Source organism: Podarcis cretensis (assembly GCF_951804945.1).
Source record: "Podarcis cretensis genome assembly, chromosome: 5".
NCBI lineage: Eukaryota > Metazoa > Chordata > Lepidosauria > Squamata > Lacertidae > Podarcis > Podarcis cretensis.
In genome coordinates this window covers 85,966,448-85,992,236 of record NC_137174.1, presented here as the reverse complement: position 1 = coordinate 85,992,236, position 25,789 = coordinate 85,966,448, and the positions used below count along the sequence as shown (strand labels likewise).

The 25,789-nt window shown below is 43.0% G+C and overlaps 1 protein-coding gene across 8 annotated transcripts in view; it reads right to left on the bottom strand.

Moving 5' to 3' along the window:
- Window positions 1–25,789, bottom strand: part of LOC307216882 (uncharacterized protein) — a 227,054-nt gene that overhangs the window by 74,898 nt on the left and 126,367 nt on the right. For all 8 annotated transcript variants that reach the window (XR_013839358.1, XM_079977576.1, XM_079977581.1 and 5 more), the window contains 5 exons: window positions 17,354–17,476; window positions 11,281–11,406; window positions 7,967–8,089; window positions 6,709–6,831; window positions 4,608–4,745 (listed from right to left, as the gene is read on the bottom strand). Coding sequence is in view for 7 of the 8 variants with exons in the window: in XM_079977576.1 (XP_079833702.1) it covers window positions 4,608–4,745; window positions 6,709–6,831; window positions 7,967–8,089; window positions 11,281–11,406; window positions 17,354–17,476 (633 nt within the window). In the remaining variant the exon portion in view is untranslated. The remainder of the gene's footprint in view (window positions 1–4,607; window positions 4,746–6,708; window positions 6,832–7,966; window positions 8,090–11,280; window positions 11,407–17,353; window positions 17,477–25,789) is intronic.

Sequence of the window (25,789 nt, the reverse complement as noted above, 5' to 3'; positions counted from 1 at the left end):
GTAACTGAGCCAGAAAACTTTGAAGAAGTGCAAGAGTTACCTACTCTAGAGAAAGAGGCGTGGTTAAAGGCAATGCAGGCAGAGTATAACACTCTGCTAAACAACAATGTGTACCTACAGAATTGCCTGAAGGTAAAAAGCCCATAAGCTGTAAGTGGGTTTTTAAAGTGAAAAAGCTGGCTGATGGTAGTTGTCAGAGGAAAGCCAGGTTGGTTGCAAGGGGCTTTACACAAAGAAAAATGATACATTATGATGAAGTGTTTGCCCCAACAGCAAAGGCTGAAACAGTAAAATCAGTTTTAGCAATAGCAAGTCTGAGAGGGTTAAAAGTTAATCATTTTGATGTTGCCTCAGCATATTTAAATGCTCCTATTGACGCTGAGGTGTATTTACAGCAAATACCAAGTTATGAGCTGGAAAAAGACAGCATGGTGTTAAAACTGCAAAGGGCACTATATGGTTTACACCAAAGTGCACGTCTATGGCATGAATGCATAGACACAACTTTGAAAAAGATGGGATTCAAACAAAGCCTGGCTGATTCCTGTTTATATTCAGCAATGGTGCAAGGAAGTGTTTGTTATTTACTTTTGTATGTTGACGATATCTGTCTAATAACAACTGCACAAAAGCAAGTGTCTTGGTTTATAAACAGCCTAGGTGACAAATACAAACTGAAGCATTTGGGAGAGATTCAGAATTACTTAGGAGTAGAGGTTCAGAGAAATGAAGAAGGTATCTACTCTCTGAGTCAGAAGGAAAAAATTGAAAAGTTACTGAAGACATATGGAATGGAGAGGGCAAATGAGGTTGACACTCCCATAACTACCCAGTACAAAAATGAACCAGAAGGGCAAAAATGTGAGAATGCAACAGCGTTTCATTCTCTGTTGGGTTCTCTGTTATATTTAAGTTGTTGGACAAGACCCGACATAACATTGGCAGTGCACATGTTAAGCCAAAGAAGTGCAGACCCGGCTCAGAGAGATTGGGTAGCACTTAAAAGAATCCTAAGGTATCTGAAAGGCACAAAAGATTACAAACTGGTGCTGGATACAGGATATGATCAGCAAGTGTATGCATACGCTGATGCCAGTTGGGGGGACAGAGAAAATGGAAAGTCTACCACTGGATATGCCATATATATTGGAAATGCCCTGGTTCAGTGGAAATCCCAGAAACAAACATTTGTTGCCACAAGTACTTGTGAAGCAGAGTACTCAGCCATAAGCGAATGTGTGTCACAAATAGAGTGGTTTACTTGTCTAACAAAAGAACTTGGAATACCTTCTGAAATGCCAATCACTGTGCTAAGTGACAACATGGCTGCACAACAGCTTGCTAACCAACAGAACTTTAAGAGCAAAAGTAAACATATAGCTATAAGATACGGAAATGTGAAAAATGCTTTGGAAAGAAATGTGTTAAAGGTACAGCACTGTAACACAAAATGTAATGTGGCAGATTTGTATACAAAATGTTTGGATGCTCCTAAATTTCGAGACTTAAGAGAATTATTAGGTCTCAAGCCTTTGACTTAAGGAGGAGTGTTGGGATTCGCAGGATACTGAATAAGTCTGCAGGCTTCAACAGGATGATGCAATACTCTGTGAAGTGCTGAGTCAGAGTGACTCAGCAGGAGTGTGATTAATGTGATTGGCTATCACCTGTTTTAAAAAGAAAAGCCTGTTTAACAGTGTGTGGTGGTTGCTGTGGTGGTTGTGCTGTAGTGTGGTGGTGCTGTGGTGGAGAGTATTCGTTTGTAAGTACTCTGTATGGACTGTCTCTTTTGTAAATACCTGTATATACCTCACATTAAAAGACTGCACTGGGAAAAACCTGGGACTCTTAGCGTTTCTGCTGAAAGCGCCGTGAGGAATTTCGCGACAGCCTCTGCTAGAGCTGGAATTTCATGGGACCTAAAACTCCTGATGTAATTAAGGTGAAACAAGGTCATTGAATGAATGAATGAATGAATGAATGAATGAATAGAAGTACAGATTGAGCCAAGCTGATTGGCTACCCAAACGATGACCAGTCAATGCTGAATTTGCAAAATTCCATGAATGAAGAAACAAGAAAAGAGAAAGGTCAGTGTGACAATTAACCTTGGAAAGGGTGCTAACATTCTTGGGGATCTAGTTGAAACAAGGAAATAGGGAAAACATGCAATCAATCCACGGAGGCTGGAGGCCAGCATGAAATTGATTAATGCAGGTTTCTGGACCAATACCATTGTTTTTTCCTTCAAACGTCACAAAGAAGCTGGCAGGCAATGTTTCAGATCATATCTATGCTTCTGGTTCTCTTAATACTCACTTGTGCATTGAAACCTGCCATCAGTTAGCAGGAAGCGCTTCTTGTCCCCTTTGCATAATGGTTTGTTTTTTGTTTGAACAGCTTGTGCTGGTGGAGATTGTAATCTCCTTTGGGCAGAGACCTGTCCTCCTATACAGGAAATCCTCATTTTGCATGGGGGTTCAGTTCCGGTGGTGTCCACGTGTCAGCAGAACATGCGTAACACTTGTACATCCCACCTCATTCCTCCCCTTCTCATGATGTCTTTATGACATTTTGGGGCTACTTCCAGGTTTGGTGCTGTGTGTGTGCATGATCGCATGTCATTCAAATATGCCTAAACCAGGAGTGGCCTATACTCTGCAAAGTGGCAAATGCGCATTCACGGCACTGTATAGCCTAGAATTGGCTAACCTGTGGCACTCTAAATTGGACCCCAAATCTCATCAGCTCCAGACAGCATGTCCAATAGTCCAGAAGGATAGAAGTTGCAGGTTCCACATTCCTGATATAAACTAACAATCAATTATATCTACATTTGCTACAATCTTTTCTCTCCTAGAATGGCCAGAGGATTCAGAAAACAATCCTAACAAATGTTGAGTATTTATATGCCAAAATACGTGATCTGCTCCCACGTGATCTGCAACTATAAAGTCAATCAATATTAAATATCGATATTTAATATTAAATATATTATTATTATTATTATTATTATTATTATTATTATTAATTTATATCCCGCCCTTCCCAGCCGAAGCCGGGCTCAGGGCGGCTAAATAAAACAGTGCAACATTCTAAAAACATTATAAAAATTAATTAAAATCAAAATTGATGGCAACCATAAACTAAAGTTTTGTAAAGATTGCCAAAGGAGGGAGTCAGGCTGCACCCTGACCAAAGGCCTGGTGGAACAGCTCTGTCTTGCAGGCCCTGTGGAAAGATGTCAAGTCCTGCAGGGCCCTAGTCTCTTGTGACAGAGCGTTCCACTAGGTTGGAGCCACAGCCGAAAAAGCCCTGGCTCTAGTTGAGGCCAGCCTAACCTCTCGGTGGCCTGGGACTTTCAAGATGTTTTTATTTGAAGACCATAAGTTCTTCTGTGGGGCATACCAGGAGAGGCGGTCCCATAGGTACGAGGGTCCTAGGCCGTATAGGGCTTTGAAGGTTAAAACCAGCACCTTAAACCTGATCCTGTACTCCATCGGGAGCCAGTGCAGCTGGTATAGCACCGGATGAATGTGATCTCGCAGAGAAGATCAATATTAATTCAATATTTAAAATACACTCTAAAATCAACACATCCTTAATTGAAATATACAATAAAACTATCAATTAAAATGTGTGGCAATTAAAAGAGATTTTTTTTAAAAAAAACCCCTCAAACAAGTTAAAACAATGAAATCACAAGTCCAGTTCAGGGGAATGCTTCCCTAAACAGATGTTTCTGCTTAGTGTCGGAACCAATGGAATGCCAATACTGATGGGGATTCTCATGTTTCATCGGGAGGGCTTTCCACAACACTGGTGCTACCAGTGAAAAAACCTGCCTCCATTGTTACCACATAAAACACCTTAAGTACTCTATATTCCAAATATTATATAAACACAGTCTGTTGCAGCTGCTTCATTTCTTATAGTGTAAAATAAAGTGCTTATAGTGCAAAAGAAAGCTTTCAAAAGTAAACCTGCTGCTTTGTTAACTGTAGGTGTAGAATACTCTGCACTTTCCCCTCTCTTGAAGCCCTCCTCCTTTGGCGATCATCTCCGTGACTCTGTGTGTATCTGTGCTCATTATTGCTATCAATTCTTCCCATTCCTTGTTAAATAAATACTGTTCTTTTGACAGTTTTGTGCCAAATGAAATAATAATAAAAAAACTTCTATGCTTTGGAGTGCCTGGCATTGCCCTCCTTAACCACCTAATCCTGTTCTGTAAACCCAGGTCCCAAAATCCCCCCACCCAATAATAGGTTTTGTGGGGGGAAAGAATTGTAAAAGTGGTATAGTGGAACCTTGGTTTTCTAGTGTCTCGGAAGCTGAACGATTCGGAACCTGAACACCGAAAAGCCGAAAGTAATTGCTTCCATTTTTGAACGCGCCTCGAAAGTCGAACAGCTTCCAAAGCGTGTTTCTCCATTTTTTCAATGGATTTTGTTCCATAGTTTTCAGACGTTTTGGAAGTCAAATAGTCTTCCGGAATGAATTACGTTCAAAAACCGAGGTTCCACTGTATAAAGCCAATGCAGATTTGTAGTCTAACAAGGGGACAGACTCCTTTGAAGAGCTGCCTGCATTTCCTTATACATCACCTGTGCATGTCTTCCCATCTAAATCCAAGCGGTAACCTTGGTTACAAGAGCAGAGTGGACCGTTGGTGGAGTGCTCACAGTGATGAAGGCAACCTCCGTTATCATCTTCACAGCTGTTGACAATTTCCATTTCAATGCCTTTCCAGAAAAGAATCAAATCATTGCCAATCAATAAATAAAAATGAGAACTGTAGTAAGTTTGCTGCACATGGGCTCTAGAAGAAAACAATGCAGTTCCTGCCAGCCCCTTCAGGGATACTCCATTGCATTCCTCCCCCACTGGTTCTCCATTTGTCTCCCGCAACAGTCTCAGCAATTCCATGCCCAGTGAACTTGCTCAGTCTCCACTGCAATGGAGTTTCTCCCTTAGCCCAAGAAAGATTTTCTGTACTTTTGCAAAACTTGAAGTTCCTCTAAGGCTGCTCCTACCTCCCTCTTGCTTGCAGCTGGTGCCATTTTGGCTACATAAAGATGTGCATCACTCAGAGGGTTAGTAGTAGCAAACTATATTAGCTTCTAGGACAGGGGTCTGCAACCTTTAAGACAAAAAGAGCCACTTGGACCCGTTTCCGAAGGAAAAAAAAACTGGGAGCCGCAGCGGGCGGGAAGGTGACGTTGGGACGGTGCATGACTAACGCACGCTCTGCCCCCATGCGATGTCACAGCCAGTACAGCGCCCGCCACAGTGGGGAGTGTCGGGGCGCACAATGGGCCTCCTCCCCTCGCTAGTATCCGTCCCGGAGCCGCGGCAAAGGTGTAAAAGAGCCACATGCGGCTCCGGAGCCGCGGGTTGCAGACCCCTGTTCTAGGATGTCCTGTATCTTTAAGTGGAAGACAAGAGTTTCAGCACTTTGTTGCTTGGGCTACATACACACAATACATTTAAAGAACCTCCTCCCAAAGAACCCTGGGTACTGTACATTAAGGATGCTGGGAATTATAGCACTGTGAGGGGTAAATGGCAGTTCTTTTAATGTATATGCAGACTTTTCCTATCCTCGGGCCACAAACCAAACCAAAAGAACATAGAAGTTAAGAGGGAAATATGCAGGAATAATATGCAGACATTGAACCAAAATATCTATCAGTATACAATAATGACACTGATGAACCTGATAACATACCAGTGCATATCAAAGGCTCAAACACATTTTAAATTCACGACGTCTTCTTCAGTGGGAAATTATATAGTTATTAAAAAACAAAGCTAGACATACTGGCTATTATAAAACCCAAGGTCAAAGAGCCTGGTTACATTTGTAGTGTCTGGGGGGGGGGGAATACAAATTGCTCAGTGTAACTATAGTTTCCTGCTGAAGAAGACATTCTGTAGTTTAAACACATTCAGGCCTTTGGAATCTTTTTATATAATGCATGCACCATATTGCTATTTTATGAGGCTCATCAATGTTATTCATTGAATAGTCATAAATTTTTAGTTCAGAATATAAATTTAATTTGTTAGATTAAGCGTTATTTCTCCATATTTTCCCCACCTGTCTCCACCTTTCATCCATGTGATCTCATAATTTTTATGGTCAAGTATGGAGCTTTGGACTGAGTAGGCCAAGCCACTGTTTTTATATCACATTTCAGTCATGAATCAGTTAGGAAAAATGAGGGCTAACATAGATGAAGTAATTAGGCTTTTGTTTAAAACTGCCGTATGGCATGCAAAATCAGGAGAGATGGATGTGGGGGAAAAATCAGCCTTAAAACATGAAGTCTGAAGTGAACACGTACTTTGGGTGACTACGGGAATGTTTGAACTCATTTTAATTCACTATATATTGAAGACTGGTCAACAGCACTGTTTGCCTCTTGAAATGCAGGCAACAGAGTTCAGAATTCTGAATTTGCACTCATGATTGCAGAAACCATGGCTCAGTGTAAAGGCCTCTGCAAAATCCAGCATTCAAGCACTGAGGTACATATACTGGGAATTCTAATCACATTGGTTCTTAAAGAATGAGAATACCACAAGAATCAGAAACAGGGGCACGCCTCCCCAGATAAAAACAGCCACCAAATTATCATCTCATTTTATCCTTTTGGAAAGATACACTTGCCTTTACAGCACTGCCGCAAAACTCCCACTTACGGTAGCATTGCCTTCCGTCAGCTCCTAGCTCAAACCCAGGATTACAAACGCAGGCAAAGGAGCCCAAAGTGTTCACACAGTGATGGGTGCACTTGGCCGTCCCTTCTGCACACTCATCAACATCTGTAGAACAAAAACGGTGTTGAGGTTGAACAGAGTTGAACAAAAGGTCAGCCTTAATGGATATCAACAACCTTCAGGAAACCCTTTAGAAATCAGGGAGCCTACAAAGGAATCCAGGAGTGATGTAGAAGATTCTAGGGCATGTTCCACAATGCGCAGTTAGTGCATGCTCAACCTATTTGCCAAGGCTCTCTGCACCTGTTTGTTGACAAATTTGAACTGAGGACATAGCTTATTTGAGCTGTGTATGCAGAGGAAGACCAGCAGAGGTGAATAAGAGGCAGTTGTTAGTCATGACTGGACCTTCTGAAAATATTCGAAGGCACTCCATAGTGCTACAGAACAACAGGGATTTTTGTTTTTATTTTTTGCTGGGGTGGGTTGAGGTGGTAGTGGTAGAAGAGGGAATTGAAGCATAGCCAATGTGCTAGCCTGCAGATGCAGATTGTGCTAGTGATGAGGTTGCTGGACTAGGATCTGAGAGACAAGGGTTCAAATTCCAAATCAGCCATGAAGATCACTGGGTGATCTTAGGCCAGCCACTGCCTCTCAGCCTAACCTACCTCTCAGGGTTGTTGTGTGGATTAATTGAGGGTGGGAGACTCATGTAAGCTACCTTGAGCTTTTTGGAGAAAAAGGTGGAATACAAGTGCAGTAAACAAACTGTTATATTTATATTTATTTATTTGCCATTTATTTGCCAAAATGGTTTCCAAGTGGTGTATGCACAGGCATCGTGTTGTTGGGCATTGATTTCCGAGAGGACTTTCCTTAGACTCCTAGCTTCTCTTCTCCTCTAATGGTGGGAAGAAGTGAGTAGCTGAACCAGCAATGGCAGAGAAGAGCACAATAGGGGGTGCCTCAGCCTGAAGCTCCCTTCCAAGGTCTCCTAAGGGGAGACAACTGAACACATCTGCCAGCAGCAGTAGGCAATGGGGGCCAGAGGGGCTCTCTCCACCCCTGTGCTTCCAAATCAAGAAGTCTGACCCCAAGATTGTAACTCCTCTTCACAGTAGAATAGCTCCAACTATGTTCTTGCTTACATGTGTTTAGCATACCTGGTTAGAAAAGAGGTCAATAACTAGACTCTTCAATTTTAGTTACCATCCCCGCAACCCACACTTTGCTTTTTTACCTGCACAGGACTTCCCATCTGCAGAAAGGCGATATCCAGAATAGCATCCACATTCTGCAAGTCCACTCTCATTTCGGCAGATCTGCAAGCAGCCTCCATTTCCACTCACGCAGGGGTCGATCTCTGAAACCAAACACCAAGAAATCCAAGCAATGCGAATCAAAGGTGCTAGCTAGGAATGTTAGGTGTCTGAATTACAAACCAGCAAGCTAAGATGCTTTGAGAACACACACACACACAAACATATCAACCAATACACAGAACACAGGTCAAGATCTATCTGGCGCAGGCTGCAAGTCTTTTCACACTGCAGTGATATTTATCTCCCAATTTCATTCCGACTGTTCATCACAAACCATTTGACAAGTTCATCTGGCAGAGATGCTTGAACTTATTTTCAATAGTTACAAAACTGGCCAACATGCACAACCTGTTTTGCAACAACTGAAAAGAAAGAAATAAGGGGGGGGGGGTGAGAGGGATCTGCTTTAATGATATTCTCTGTTTCATACAGTGCTGACTTGCTTTTCCCAATATTCAGCAGAGATCTGACACAGATACTTCCACGCGCATCTCTGCCTGCCAACGGTTCTCTGTGCCAGCAGTTCAAATTGATGGCAGTCTCCTCTATAGCTTCCTTTGCAGTCCGACAAATATAATTGCTCAAACATGCCTGGCAAACCGTGACCAGCCCTTAACAACCAGAGATCTTGCTGCGAGGGATTACAGCAGTGGCTCTACCGGAGAGTCAATACAATTGTTTGGAAATGCACCTCCAAAAAGAGCACAAGCTCCTGCTCCAAATATTGTTGTTGTTGTTTAGCCATTTAGTCGTGTCCGACTCTTTGTGACCCCATGGACCAGAGCATGCCAGGCACTTCTGTCCTCCACTGCCCCCCGCAGTTTGGTCAAACTCAAGCTTTGAGAACATCATCCAACCATCTTGTCCTCTGTTGTCCCCTTCTCCTTGTGTCCTCCATCTTTCCCAACATCAGGCTCCAAATATATTGCACATCAAATCAGAAAGAGACCAGGAGATTCTTGAAAACACCCAAAACAAAACAACAACAAAAATCCATGGTAAATTAGGCCTAAAGATTCCAGTGGTGGTTCAATATTTTGGAAAATGTGCCCCAAGTCAATTCCCAAGTACCAGGTTGGGGTAACCAATGTGGTGGCTACTTTCAGATATTGTTGGTCTACAACTCACATAATCCTTGACCTTTGGCCATGTTGACTGAGGCTGATGGGAGTTGGAGTCCAGCAACATTTGGAGGGTCTCATGTTGGCTACCCTTGATCTAAATGATGCGACTTTAGTAAATATGCAGCTCCATGTATCTTTAGGTGAGCTGTATTGTCTCTAGTCTACTAAGCTCATAGGCAAAATAATGGCTTTGGCTCAGGTGGCCATGATTTTCCTTCTGTCTGTGCCACTTTTAAAAACAAAGATATGCTTGGGACCTTAAGAAAACTGCAGAAAGGAGTAGGCAGTTGTTAGAAGGTCTGAATCGTATATGGCAGTTTCATATGTACATCCAGAACCCTTCTTATCACTTCTAACATCCTTTGCCCGCTTTGATAATGGTGCCTTTGGCTTCTCTGATTTTATCCTTTCGTGATCATTGTATTCCTTTGTAAGCACTGCAGTGAGGCAGTCTTTTCCCTGTCTTTTGTACATCTCTCGCAGGCAAAGCTCCGGCTACAAGCAGAACTGAGAGACAGAAGACACACAGGACCAAAGCCTTGATATATATATATATGTGTGTGTATATATATATATATATATATATATATATATTAAAAAACACGTATATTTTATGGTAAGTATGGGCATTGCACATGGCACCATACATGCAGTGAGTTTGCAATGGGAGATTTAGCTGAGCTCAGCTGCAAAACTTGGCAAACAAAGTCTCCAGTAGATCAATGGAAACGCAAGCATAAAGCTCAGGCCATCAGCAGCTTCGACAAATAATGGGAGCTAATAAAACTTGGCAGGAGGAAGGACAACCCAAGGTCATATTTCCTTCCTAATTCTTTTTAAGAAAGGGAGAACAACGGAATCCAATAACCTGCTTTGATCTCTATTCCTCTCCCCACTGTCCCTCCTTGTACACCTCCCTCTTATTATTTCCTCTCCCCCCTATGTTACTTGACTACCCTACTGTCTCCTCCAACCACTCCATGGGCCTCCATGATATTCAGTTCATAGCCAAGTCATGCTGTTTCTCCCTTTACAGAATCGCAGGAAATATGGCCGAGAGCAGGTCAGGTGAGAAGGCAGTGAAGAGACACAGATGCCCTTGCCTCCAGCTGGGGAGATTGGGGTCCCTTTGAGAAGCCTTGGATTGGAGTTTAGGAGTGGTAATCCAGTCTGGAGGAGTTATAAGTCAACCTCCAGTTTCTGTCAGCGCTCACCCAGTGCTCTCTTGCTGTCTGAGCAACTCCCATAATGCCCCGTAAGCTTTTGTTTGAAGTCAGGACAGGAGAAATGCTTACATTCTATATCGAGATCCTTGTACTTCCACAGGGTAGGCAGATTACAAAAAGTTGCAAATGCTATTAAAGAAGTCCAGTCTTAGATATAATCCTCACCCCTACCATTCCCCTATTGCAATAGTACAAGGTCAGTGTGGAGGTGAAATGTAACAGGCTTGAACCATAGAGCCTGGCAGCAGGGCCCAGCCACATGACTCTCTATTTCTGACACCTAAACTGCATTGATGCTTTTGAATTATGGTGCTGGAGGAGACTCTTGAGAGTCCCATGGACTGCAAGAAGATCAAACCTCTCCATTCTGAAGGAAATCAGCCCTGAGTGCTCACCGGAAGGACAGATCCTGAAGCTGAGGCTCCAAGACTTTGGCCACCTCATGAGAAGAGAAGACTCCCTGGAAAAGACCCTGATGTTGGGAAAGATGGAGGGCACAAGGAGAAGGGGACGACAGAGGACGAGATGGTTGGACAGTGTTTTCAAAGCTACCAGCATGAGTTTGACCAAACTGCAGGAGGCAGTGGAAGACAGGAATGCCTGGCGTGCTCTGGTCCATGGAGTCGGACACGACTAAACGACTAAACAACAAAAACAAAACTGCATTATTCAATGCAAGTAAACATGCATTCCACTAGGGCAGAAGCGGGGAACCTGGGATCCTCCAGATTTTTTGGACTACAACTTGCATCAACCCAACCAGAATGGCCAATGGTCAGGGAGTCCCACAATATCTGGAGGGCCAAAGGTTAGCCCAAACTACAGCCTTTGGGCTCGTATTGTGTTTCCAACAGGTTACCTGCACCCTGGGCTCACACTTACTTTCACAGTGCTTCCCATCTCTCTTAAGCTGGTAGCGTGTGTGGCACTGGCACTGGTAGTGGTCTTCACTCATCTGCACACACTCATGTTCACAGCCTCCGTTATTGATGGCACAAGAGCTCACACCTAATACAATGAGAACACAAAAAGCCAAAATGCCGTGATGCAGTTCTCCACCCAAGTATCTGAATATCAGCAATATATCCTAAAGAGAAGATTGCCTCCCCAACATGTGTATTTTGACCCATCACCTGCAATACTAGACCTTATGGCTTTAAGCAGGACCCTGGATGAGCTCACATCCTCCAGCCACTAGCACTGTGCTAAACACCATATGATCCCTTTGGTAAAGGCATCTCATTTCCAAAAGATTAGTGATAAGCTGAAGACTTGCTTTTTTTGCCTTGGATGCATTACCTCCTTTATGCCAAAGCTTTATCCATCAACAAACTTCACACATCTGCTCCAAAAATGATCCTTGAAAGCAGAGCAGGGAAGGAAAAGCCTTGCTAACACTCTGATACAGAGGGAGCCGTGTTGCAGTCAGTCAGACCACTGGTCCATATAGCTCAGTAGCTTTCCAAGGATTTGGACAGAGGACATTCCCTGCCCTATCTGGAGATGCTGAGGACTGATCCTGGGACCTTCTAAGGGATGATCTTTTAACTATGTTTGCAAAAACACTTCCACTGCTGCAGCTAAAGTGAAAATATTAGGATATAAGTCACAGTATTTGGGAAAGAAGAAAGGAAAACAAGAAACATTGAGTTCAGTATTGTGCCCCCTGAAGCTCTCTGGGGCTTCAGATTGAGGACACCCCGTTACCTTGAAATGCCAAAGCTTGAACCTGGGACTTTCTGGGTGCATGGCAGATGCTCTACCAGTGAGCTATGGTATGCAAATAAATATACAGTGGTACCTCGGGTTAAGTACTTAATTCGTTCCGGAGGTCCATTCTTAACCTGAAACTGTTCTTAACCTGAAGCACCACTTTAGCTAATGGGGCCTTCTGCTGCTGCCGTGCCGCTGGAGCATGATTTCTGTTCTCATCCTGAAGCAAAGTTCTTAACCCAAGGTAATATTTCTGGGTTAGCGGAGGGTGTAACCTGAAGCGTATGTAACCTGAAGCGTATGTAACCTGAGGTACCACTGTATAGTCATCTAGCCAACAACCCAAAAGTGTTTCTTGAGAAACAGGTGGAACTGAACATGCTTGAGGGCTTGTGGGGAGTGGTTCCAAGATGGATGCCAGAAGAAAGGCTACATAACAGAAACCATGAAATAAAACCAGTGATTGTTCATACTGGTTCACTGCCCTTCCCCAACATGTGTGTAGGCACATAGCCCTGAGGTGATGGATGGCTGCTGGATTCCTCTATGGAGGGATGAGTGACCTATTCAAGGTGTTGTCCGTTTATGTTGCCCTGAACCTGGTGCAGCATGGTAAGAGCTGGTTGTCAAGGGGGAGAAGGCGAATTGTAGCTTCAGGTTTTGCATTGTTCCGTGACATTCTTTTAAATGGGGCATTAAGTCTATTACAATAAATTTAGGCACTGAGAGACCAATGTCCCCATTAGCTTATTGATTTAAGTCTCTTCATTAACCTTGGACCTGAATTAAAAATAAAACAACAGAAGTAGTTCTGTTAAGGTGAACATTGCCCCTATTGGGACAACATCAGATTTCCTATTCAAAATTATAGCTACACATTTCTCACATATTCATATCCTTGCTTTGCTTTCTGATGCATGACTTCCTGCTTCCATCCCCTAGTCTCCAAGATCTATAAAGACAGCTTCACGATTCTGCTAGAATGTTTAATGTTATTTGCATATAACCCAACAAGGAAGAGGAGAAGGACAAGCTTTTCTTAAAGGATTCTCTCCCACCTTGGCTAGAACGGCAGGCTTAATATTATCTTGTAAGTAAGCCAATGCACTGGCAACTCTAAGAAATTGCAAACAAGACATGTGTTCGATCCCCAAGCTCATCTAGCCCTCAGCTCAAAAACAAAGAAATACAAAAGAATGGATTCAACAGATGTAATGTCATTCATACCTAACCGAGCTGTTTTTCACATTTCAACCAGGAATCAATGGGAAATGGAATAACAATCTCTCTTGTGCTGATATGCAGATTTACAGAGAATTTTAATCCTTTCTACAGAACTTGGCTACAGCTTTTGACGCTTTATGCCCTATTGCTCTGGTATCTCAATTAAAACAACTCTCTGCTGTCATTTCACCACCAACTGTAAGAAAACTACAAATCTATGTGAATATAGGGTGAAAAGAAGACCATTAAAAAAAAAATCAGGCCCCGCTAATTCTCTTTTTAACAACATGTTACGTGCTGGCTTCTTTTTTCTTTTTGTTATTTAAAATATCTTTGTCACCACTGTTCAAAATATTCTAAACCATTAACAGAGAAAAAAGGAATTTTTTTTTTAATTAAAATATATTTCTGCGCCACTTACTGTTAAGAAAATGTCGAACCAGTTCACAACATTAAAACACACATTAAAACCATTTCCAAATGTGAAAAAATCCGAATATCAAAGAAATATACAACAGTGTTAAAGATAACCAAATGCCTGAGGAATACATTAAAATGCTTAATTTACCCAGAGCAGGAGAAAACAAGCTTGTTCCATCTTCCATGCGACATCCTTTGAGATATTAGAAGATGGCTATCATCTTCAAAGAGACAGAGTTGGGTGTCATCTGCATACTGAGGACACTACAATCTAAATCCCCAAAAACTATTGCTTCCAAAGACTTTACCTAGATTTTGAAATGTAGGGAGAGGGAGCAGAACAGAACCTTATGGAACCCCAGGCCCAGTGGCCAAGTAGTCGAACAGACACTTCCAACCTTTTGAAATCTCTTCTTCAAGAAGAATGGAGCCCAAGTCCCATCCTGGCCAGACAGTCCAGAATAGTGCCATTGTTGAAGGTATTGAAAACTGCTGACGAGACTGACAGTGACATACTTTTCCTGCCTCGGTTCAAAGATTTTATGTCAGGATAGGCCAGGCTGTTTCTGTCCCAGAATTAGGCCTGAACCGCAGTTGAAATGGTTCCAGATAACATCATTTAGAGTTTTCCACTTGCATCTCTGAGAATAGACATCTGAGGTCAATTGGTCTTCATAAAACTTTAAAATTGGCCCATGCGAAAGTACCAATCATGCTGATGAGGATGGGAAAACATTTTTATTTTGTACCCAATACATCAAATTTCATTCATTCAGAGAAGGCGCACCAGCACATTCATTTAAAACTTTTCCTTGATCAAATTTATTTTTATTATCAAATATATTCCATATCTGACTAACTGACATAATTGTTTCAAGAGTTGTTGAAACTTTCAAATATTTTTATCCTAATACTGTACACCAAAGCAAAGGTATATGTAAACTCTAAGGTTGCCCAATTCAGGAGATTAAGACAATTATATGTCTATTGGGATAATAATAATATATACATCTATATATTAATGTATGGTAATGTAACCATATTTTTTCTTTTATTCTTTTCATTCTCACTCACTTTTTTTCTTACTTTTTTCTCACTCTGTGTTTTTTTTAAAAAAAACCAAACTTCTTCTCAGAAAGAGTGAGCTCCAACATTTATTTTTAGTATAAAACTAACAAAAGTCTTGTTAGACTAACTGGTATCTTTAGGACGACACAGATATCTGGCTATCAACTCAATTCCTCACAAAGCATTTCTAAAGGCTCTGAATTCTGAATGTGGCTTGAACTATAAGTTATAAATGTCACAGGGCTGCTGCCAAAAACACCCTCCAAGTTCTCATCTGTGAAGAGTAGAGACACACTTCATAATGCGATGTCATCACTTTGCAAGTTGTTCTGCCCCCGGCTAGCAAACAATGTGGAACCGGAGCGGGGGAACTCACAGTATGATGACAGCACATCATGAGATGGGTGTCAAGGGTGAGAATGCAGCATGGGTGTCAGAGGTGAGAACTTGATGTGGGAGTGTCAGTGTCAGCAACATCCCCATGACGCACAAAGTGTGTCAATCTTTACTTAGAATGCAGAGTATTTAGAAATGCCTCTTGAACAAAAAGAAGAAGTGGTGAATGCCTGGCTGTCTGACCGTACAGTGATACCTTGGTTCTCAAACTTAATCCGTTTCAGAAGTCCATTCCAAAACCAAAGCGTTCCAAAACCAAGGTGTGCTTTCCCATAGAAAGTAATGCAAAATAGATTAATTCGTTCCAGGCTTCTAAAAACAACCCCTAAAACAGCAATATAACATGAATTTTACTAAGAAGACCATTGATCCATAAAATGAAAGCAATAAACAATGTACTACAGTCACACAGTCAATCAATCAGTAGTTGAACTGGGTTCCACACAGTCACAAAAACAACAACAAAAGTTGCAAAAACAAAAATGAAGAAGAAGAAGAAGAAGAGTTTGGATTTGATATCCCGCCTTTCACTCCCTTTAAGGAGTCTCAAAGCGGCTAACATTCTCCTTTCCCTTCCTCCCCCACAACAAACACTCTGTGAGATGAGTGGGGCTGAGAGACTTCAAAGAAGTGTGACTAGCCCAAGGTCACCCAGCAGCTGCATGTGGAGGAGCGGAGACGCGAACCCGGTTCCTCAGGATTACAAGACTACCGCTCTTAACCACTACACCACACTGGTGTAGTGCAAAATAAATAGGAAAAATGGACAGACCTCAGCATAACACTCAAAACGGAAGTGTGGCACTCAAATTGAAGCGTAACACTCAAAACGGAGCACGTTCAGCTTCTGAAAAAAGTTCGCAAACTGGAACACTTACTTCCAGGTTGGCAGTGTTTGGGTTCCAAGTTGTTTGAGAACCAAGGCGTTTGAGAACCAAGGTACCACTGTAGTGTGTGTGTGTGTGTGTGTGAGAGAGAGAGAGAGAGAATGAATACTAGAGCAGCGGTAGGGAACAGGATCCAGCCAGCAAGTTGGATGCCTATCACTCCACGTCCCATAGAATCGTAGAGTTGGAAAGAAACCTGAGGGTTATCAATGTGAACCTTCTGCAATGCAGGAATCTCAGCTAAAACATCCATGACAGATGACCACCCAACCTCCCAAGTTCACCACCTCCCAAGGAAGACCGTTCCACTGTCCAACAGCTCTGTCACAAAGCTCTTTTTTGCAGTTCATCAGGTCCGGAAGTGCATTATAGTGCTTCCCATACTGCACATTAGAGCTATGTATACAGTTCCACATTATTCAAACTGGTTTACCAAGGAGGCCTACCAACCTTGTTTTCTTTGGGTTTTTAGAAGCACAGTTAAGACACTTTTGCTCTGCAAGGCCTTTGAGATGGTTGGTTGAATGTTTTCCCCACTCTCTACAGCTACTTTGATTATACGCTGTGTTCTGAAGCATTTTAATCTCAGTTCTGGCTGTTTCATTGTGATGTAATGGGTTGTTCTGGTTTTTAATATTTATGGTTTTAATATAATTCCATTGCCTTGGGAGCTGCCTTGTGAACCATCCTGAGGACTCTAATGGGCTGAAAGGTGAACCATAAATTTTAAAATGAAACAAACATAATAGATGGCTTTGAAAACACCACTGTTCACTAATAGGGCACTCCCATTTGCATCCTTTTAGAGCCATTTGATGCGGACTGTCAAACTGCTTAATTCACTCTCATTGCGAAGAACAAAGGAGTCCACAATAAACTTTGCAACGAGAATAAAAACAAGTATAGAATGGAAATGGCACATTCCTTAAAAAAACCAAAACCCAGCAGTCAACATCCCACAAATAGAGCTTCACATGAGGGCAACTTTAATCTGGCATCTTTCTCAACCCTAAAACCCACAAACACCGTGCTGGAGAGGCAGCTGAACCAAAGTAGCTTTAAGAGCAACCGAACAACACTGACAACCTTTTTGACAGCTTGACAACTTGGTATTATATAATTTTGGCTGGGGGAAATACCCCAAAACAACACACAGCTCTGAATTTGCATCCCCCTAAAGACCAAATTATGAAAGGCTCCTTTCCTTTCCCCCATCACTTAAAAACTACAGCCTGGGTGTTACTCACTTATGCAGGTACGGCCGTCAGCATGAAGTTTGTGCCCTGCATGGCATTCACAGTGGTAGGAACCCAGAGTGTTCACACAGCTCTGCTGACAGCCTCCACTCCTTACTGCACATTCATCAATATCTAGAAAAGAAAAATAGGTGGTTGAGGTATTATAGGCTTCAACGGCACCACAAGGTGATGTGCCAGATATGCAGTGATGGTTGCCTTGGGCTCACGTCATTCCTTTGGTGCAGCTAGGAGGACTACAAAGCTTTGCTGATATTTTTGATTAACTACAGGTTGTTATGTCATCCGAACATGACAAGCCGTGCTTAATCTTAACTGTGGCTTGTTTGAAGCAAGCTAGCTTCAAACAATGGATTATGAAGTTATCTTGCTCCAATAAGCCATAGTTCAGATGAAGCAAAGTTTAAGATCCAGACACAATGTTAAATGCGAGCAAAAGCAGCTGATTTCATCCCTTGTGGCTGTGAGGAGAGGGGAGAGTTATACAAGCCTGTAGCTTGCCACTGTTCCCCTAATGGGGAAAAAAACACATGGTTTATTGTGAATGTAGCAAGTATATACAGTGATACCTCTGGATGCGAATGGGATCTGTTCCGGAGCCCCGTTCACATCCTGAAGCAAACGCCACCCGAGTCTGCGCGTGCCGCGATTCGCTGCTTCTGCGCATGACGTCATTTTGAGCGTCTGCGCATGCACGAGTGGCGAAACCCAGAAGTAACACGCTCCGTTCCTTCCGGGTCACCGCGGAGCACAACCCGAAAACGCTCACCCTGAAGCAACTTCAACCTGAGGTTTGACTGTATGCGTATTTAGATTACTGCTCTGACGCTAAAGATTTGGTGGGTTATTAATGTGTACATTTGGTTTTCCTTTCTCCTGCCCTCTACCTCCCCAATCCCTCAGTCTCCTGGCCTGCCTTCTCAGCATCTGTGCATCAAATCACAGAATTGCAGAATTGGAAAGCACCCCACTAGTCCAATCCTCTGCAATGAAAGCATCTCAACTAGATCATACAAGACAGATGGCCATCCAACCTCTGCTGAAAAACCTCCAAGGAAGGAGAGTCTCCAGAATGGGAGAAAACAAGCTTGCTCCATCTTCCATGCGACTGCCCTTTAGATATTTGAAGATGGCTACCATATCTCCTCTTGGTCTCCTCTTTACCATGCTAAACAGAGCCAAACTAGACATGCCCTTAAATACAAAGCAGGCATGAACAGGGGAGTCCTATTTTCACTGTGAAGACAGCACGCAGGAATGCTTATCTCTTCCCCAAGTTGGGAATGATCCCGGCCATCCCTGTAGGGCTGGAAGCTTTAGGAAGCGGAAGCCACATTGGCTCCTAGCTATGTGGGATTCAGAAAGGGAATCTCCATTCCAGAATCCCTAGATGGAATGAAGAGACCAGCCTCACCTTCCTATCATGGTGGAATTGGACTCCTGTTCCCCTGTAATTAGTTTAGAAACCAAAAGATGTGCAGCAGGCGAAGTGCAACAGCTCCCCTTCTTTCCAGGCACAATTTTGGCCTGTCTTTGAATTAGCTATTTCCCCTGTATCTTGGCCTGTGCCCTGCTGTGTCCTTTGGTAAACCCATTCTGTTCTCCTGGACCTCTAGGAACTTTCCATCTGTTTAGAGCACGTACTTTACTGCTCAACAGACACCATGACTTTTAATTCCACTGGGGCAAGACCTTCCTGCCTGCCTTTTTGTGATCTTCTATCCCCCACAAATGCGAAAAGAGATTTGCTTTGCTGCTGACTTGAAGGAGCAGGAAAAGCCTAGGCCAGGAGTCACTGAAATTCAACAGGCTTCTGAGACACACACTCCCGAGGATGAAGAAAGGCCCTCTTTATGTTTCCCATCCTCATAAAGTTTTATCTGCAGCTCTCTCTCTTGATCGCTCAGCTAGGATTCAGAAATAGGTGCTGCTCAAGTCAAAAGAGCCAATGTCTCCAAGCCAATTTCACAATATTGTAATGGTCTTTATTAGAACAAGACAAGAGGCAGAAGGGGAATATTAGGTGAATTCAAAAAATGTAGAGTAATAGTATTAACTGGATGGGGGTGTGAGATTACTTCCCCTCCCTCAAAAAAAAACAAACAAAAAAAACACACAACCTAATAAAAACAATTATTTCACTCGTCTGCCCTCCCATCACCCCCCAATTCCACCCAGGCTCTCTTCTTATCTCTACTTGGTATCATTAGCAGAAGGATTACAGGGCGGGGACGGGGGCTTTCAACCAGTGCTTTGCAATGTGAACCCCTGGTGACCATGAGAGGAGGATCAAGGATGTAATGATGCCTCTTCCACCACCATGAGAGGGAATGGCTCACACACAGCTTTTGAAGTAAGGGCTGCTGAGCTAGGGACCAACGACAGGCTTCTGGCTGCTGTGTATGTTCCTATTCATCTCCCGCTTTGTAATCTGAGCAACCTGTCAGAAACTGTGGAAAGAAAGAACGAAAGAGAATCAATGGACTTCTGCACCTTGTGGAGTCTGGTGCCAAGGAAAGGTCAAGCAAGCTGTCAGTCAGGTAAGCTTGTTCTATTATGGACCTTCTCACTGAAGGACCCTTGATAAGCTTCCAAGGAATCTCAGGTTTCCAGAGAACAGTTGGCTTCATGCAGATGTGGTGCTGAACTATGGCTTAGCTTTATGTGAACAGATCTTGGGCTTATATAAGCCCCTATCCTCCTCTGACATGGTTCTGGGAGACTGGAAAGTCTCACTTCCATTATATAGCAACACAGAAAGTTGCCTCACACTGCAACAAACCACTAGTTTATCTAGCTCATCTATACTAACTGACAATGACTCTCCAGGTTTTCAGACACAGTCTCAGTTTTATCCAGCACTCCCTGGGGATTGTTTCTGGGGATTCATATGTGCAAAGCATGTGCTCTAGCACAGAGCCATGACCCCCACCCCCAAGTGATGTGTCATTGGTACCACAGGTCAACAGAAGAGGATGAGCATGAAGTGCACAGCATTGCGTCACTGCATGGACAGAAATGGACCACCAGCTGAGGAAGCCCCACTGCCCCTCCAGGCTCTGGGGAGGGTCTCCTCGAGAGCCAGAGGCTTAATGAGCAGTTCAACCAAGCCCTGCTGCCCCTCTGGCTCATGCCATATGTCGGCTGGGCCAGTCAACAGAGCCACACAAGCCAGAGGGACGGCCCGGCCCGCAGAGCTGGTGGGTCGAGAAGATATTATGTGGGAGGCCTCAGTAAAGCCCTGCTGTGCTTCCTGCTGACAAGGAGACCCTCCCCAGAACCCAAAGAGGAAGTTCTTTCTGAGCTCTGGGGAGGGTCTCCTCACAATCCAGGAGGACTCTCCAGGGTCCTCCCCATTTCTGGGATCCACTTCTGGGTTCCCAGCACTGCACATGTGTGCAGTAGCACACAAACAGAGCATGCAAAAATGGGGAGTTGCCTGTATGTGTCTGTTGGCATAGTCACAAAGGAAACCTATAGCAAACTACATCCCAACTTTTACCTGATCAGCTCTCAGATGCAGTGCTAGGAATCACTTGCCAAATTCTAATCAAACCCTTCATGTGATCCCTTAGCCTTTTGGGAAAGGGGATGGGTTGCTCTGACTGCCCCCCTCCACACACACAATTTTCCAGAAAGGAAAGGTTACTGGAGAGGGTAGCATTATATCAACTTTTAAATGAAAACACCTGCTTATCCTATTTGCTTTCAAAACAATCTCTGCTTTTTATTTCTCTTTCATTATCTCTTGCTCTCTTTTAACGCTGATACGCACTTAAAACCAACCTTGTAAAAATGAAAGGGGGAAAAATGTAGGGGAACAGCTTGAAAGAAGACTTTGAAGAAAGGAGAGCCTTGGTTTTTTCTGGCCTCAATTAAAGGTTTCGACAAAGTTAATTGCTAATACCTTGCATGCAAAACTTGCCCATCTGAAGCCGATGCTGGAAACTGCTTCTGTTATTTTTAAAACTGGAAGATTGGCCTTTCTGCATTGCTTCCATGTCAGCGTCGTACTCAAACGTGCTGTTGCATGGCGCTATACATGAGAAGTTTCACTTTTTTTGTGCAAGCCAGCCATCTGGAAGCATTTCTGCATTAGCAGATGTTGTTTTGAGATGTAAATAATAAACAGAACATATTCCCATACTCCTCATACATTACACAAAGGCGGGTGAAGTTCCTACATCTAAATTTTAGTATTATTCTATCATGCCACTTCCCCCACATCTTTCGACCAAATACAAAATTAGGAAATTCCGAAGGGATTTTGTGTTCGGTTGTGCACAGAGAAAGAGAGCCTGGGTCCCTCCAGAAGTTGCTGGGCTGTAGCCCCCAGCACCACTGGCCATGTTGGCTGGATCTGATGGAAGCTGGATTCAAACAACATCTGGAGTTCACAACTGCCAGTATAGCAGGTTTACATACCCCAGTGTTTCATCCATAAATTTACTATAATGGTTTGGCACCAGCTGCACTGAAATGAATGAAAACTGTCCTGGCATAGCTTTTGGATGATCTGACAGCTCAAACTTCCTGCTCCTGAAGGACTAAAAAGCTTGGAATCTCCAAATCTGAACTATACACAACAAAAATCTAACCAAATGCCTTTAAAGTTTTGCGTTTTATTTCCCATCAAGTGTAGGAATCAATAATGCAATTAAAGGGAACAACAACAACATAAGAAGAAGTCGTCGTCTATATACTGAATATTGTAATGTTACTTTTTCTTTTTGCGATATGCATTCATGTTTTATATGTTTATATTTACTGTTTTTTTTCTATTTTGAAAAACAAATTGAAAGTAAGCATAGGTAAAGAGGAAATTCTATAATTTTATGCCATAATTCCCCAAAATTGTATGTTATAGGGAGCAGCCCATTTTCCTGCTATTTTCTTACTGGTGATGTGTGGTGGGAGATTCCCATTGTGAAACTGTGTTAGATAACCCCCAATAAGCAACCAACTTTAGAAATTCTTAATATGTGTCTTAATCCAAAGCACCAGCCTAACATATCAAATGAACACTGCCATCATTGTTAGTTCACTCATGAGTTGACAATCCTAATAACTGAAACCATAATTCTAAAACGGGGTTAGAAAATGAAAGTGAATGGTGGATATGTGCATTTTTCTTTGCAGATGGCACCCAGTAGTTTAAATTCACTTTATTAGAAATTTGATAGTGGCTTGCCTTAACAAACCAACAGAGACTGCCTTCTCTGGATCCTGCTTATAAACCATATGTTAGATTTGGAAACACTGCAGGTTCTAATTTAAACTAATCACTCAGTCTAAACAAGGATGAGAGAATAAGCCTGGATGCAAGGAAAGTAGTCTAAAGTATTGACCCTGAGCAATAGAAACAGAACTGATAAGTAGCTAATATAATGCACAACCTCTGTTTTTGAAATGCATAATAGTGTTATGGGCATCCATTTGTTACAATAATGTGGTTCGCTCCAAACGTTGCTAAACTATGTCAGCAGACATTGCAGCTTGGATGAATTACAGTATTTTTCGCTCTATAGGGTGCACTGGACCATAGGGCGCACCTAGTTTTTTGGGGAGGATATAAAGGGGGGGGGGGAATATTCCCCCCCAGCCCCAAAGAGCAAAGAAGCCAAGACAGCCAGCGGGATCTATCCCGCTGGCTGTTTTGGCTTCCTCTTTAGCCATGCACAACCTCTTCAGCCGGGAGAGGCTGCACGCGGCTTTGGCAGAAGCCAATACAGCTAGTGGGATGGATCCCGCTCGCTGTCTTGGCTTCCTTTTTAGCCCCCAGAACGGGTCCGGGAGTGGTGCCGAGGTTGCGCGCAACCTCGCCTTCACCCCCGGAGCTTGCCGGGCTGGGGGCGGGGGAAGCCCAAGCTTCCCCCGACCCCAGCCCCCAGTACAGGTCCGGGAGTGGGGGTGAGGTTGCGTGCAACCTCGCCTTCGCTTCCAGAGCTTGCTGCCATCCACAAGCCTTCTGAGCCTGGTGGGAGTTCCCGCTGGGCTCTGAAGGCTTGCGGATATCTGCCCGAAGCCCGGGGTGCGCAGTGCTGCACTCCCCAGGCTTCGGGCTGCAGGCTGCTATCCGCAAGCCTTCGGAGCCCGGCGGGCACTCCCGCCGCACTCCGAAGGCTTGAGGATAGCTTCCTGAAGCCTGCATTCACTCCATAGGATGCACACACATTTCCCCTTCATTTTTGGAGGGGAAAAAGTGCGTCATATAGAGCGAAAAATACGGTAGTTTGAAATATGCTAATCACTTACAGCTTATGGAGTTCAAAGGCTTTATTCATGCAGGAACTATTTACAACTATAGAATGAGAGAAATAGCAGGCATCTTTTCTGGATAGAAGAGTAAACAAAAATGCCTTAGCTTTTTAAGGGGTGGATTTAGCTTAAGCATAGAGACTTACAAACAATTGCTGGCTAAATTGCTACACAAGCAGTGCCCTCTTGTGGTTTAAAGTAACACATGCATTAAACAGAAGTTCAGGAGAAGGAAATGTCTTTGCTTTCCTCCAACAGACCAGTGGCCATGCAGGCTGGGGCTGAAAGGAGTTGTGGTCCAACAATATTTGAGTATACCAAATTGGCTACCTCTATTTTAGGGAGATAACTGCCTAATTGATCAGGCTGGTTTTCTGATGCAAAATTGTTGTAGGAAGATGAAATCCATCAGGTTTATGGGAATACGCACATTGCTTCCTTCCAGCTGGAGGGTGGGAAAAGCTCAGGGTATGTGTGTACAAAAGAGCAAAAGAACAAAAGCAGGTTGTGAGACTGTAAGATGGAAAACACAAAGAAACTGCTTCTCCTCTGGAGATTTGATGAGATCTGGCAGCTGACTTGTTTAGTAAGTGTGTTGAGCTGTTTGCTTCCACCTATGCTGAATATTAGTAAATAAAATCAACTGTTACTAAGATGCAGTGCACTTCCAGTAATCTTTCCTTCCAGACTTACTTCCCAAACCTGGGGAAGCACTGGTCCTGAAATTTCTCCCTGCTCAGGCGAATGGGAAGTGTATAATAATATATTAAAGAGGGAGCTTCCAAACTGGTGTTCTTAGGACCCTGGGAGTTCATGATGAAAGATTGGCATTGATAGACAAGTTATCCAGAAGAAAGCTTGCTCTTCGCTCTAAACTCTCCCCTGTGATGCTCAAATGCAAAGGAGCACTGGGCACATTCTAGGCTACAGTTTCTGCAGGGCACTAGCTAGGTCTAGTCAGTGACCTGTAGAAAATCAGAGCAGGCCACAGAAGACAGCCCAGAATAATCTGCAACATTTAGGCCATGGTTGACACAGAAGGTTTCCTCAGGAGACAAATGGCTCTGAACTCAGGAAATTTGAAATCACTGGCCTACAGTTTCATGAGTCAAAACCAAGTGCTGTCAAATAAATGGTAAAAAGCAAAGCATCTGTATGATCAGCAAGTCTGACTGTGATACAAATCCCAGCATACCTAGCTAAAGAGTTTCAGAGCACTTTGGCAACAACAACAAAAGTATCCCCAAATCAGGCAACATCTTATCATTGAGTAAACTGAGAGTTTAATTTTTTTAAAAGAAAGGTAGGATGATTCATGAAGTGTGGAGGATGGTGATGTTCTCACATGGCTGTTCACAAACACCACCTCTCTTCCGCATGCTAGATAATAAAGAAACAAAAATGGCACGTCATTAACTGGAAAAGTGATCTTTTCCAGCACATCAGAGCTGTAAATAAAAATCCAACTGAACAAAAGCCACAGTGCAATCACCTGCACTTGATTTGGCAGCAGATGTAAACTACTTCTCAAGAAATTGGTAGCACTGATGCGATAAGAGCTATTTGGCTTTAGGGTGTTCAGTTTTTTGTTTTTACTTAGGAGGGCCAATTATCCCCCTGACCCAAAAACTAAGAGTCGGGGAGAAATTCCATTCAATTCACACTGAAAGCCAAATCTATCAAATTCACACTTTATGAAACAATAGGAGAATTGAAACAAAGTCATCCTTTGAAATTCACCACTTATCCAGATTTTGCAATCCAAGCAACCAATGTTTACAAAAGTGTGTATACGAGGGGAAAGTGTGCATAAAAATCAACACCTTACATGGAAACACATAAAAATGTATTCCATTCATGGCAAAATGTATTATGATAAATTCACACCAGAATGCTTAAGAATTTTCATAGAATCTTAGCGCTGGAAGGGACCCCAAGGCTCATCTAGTTCAGCTCGCTGCAATGAGGAATCTCAGCTAAAGTATCCATGACAGATGGTCATCCAGGCCCTGTTTAAAAACCCCCAAGGAAGGAGAGTCCTCCCAAAGAAACTGGTTAAAAAGAAAGGAAGATCAAATTGCAGCAGAAATGTGGAGAACTAAATTTAAGATTGGAAAAATGAGAAATTAAGAGAACCAAAATGGACACACCCTTTCCAGAATTCACAGC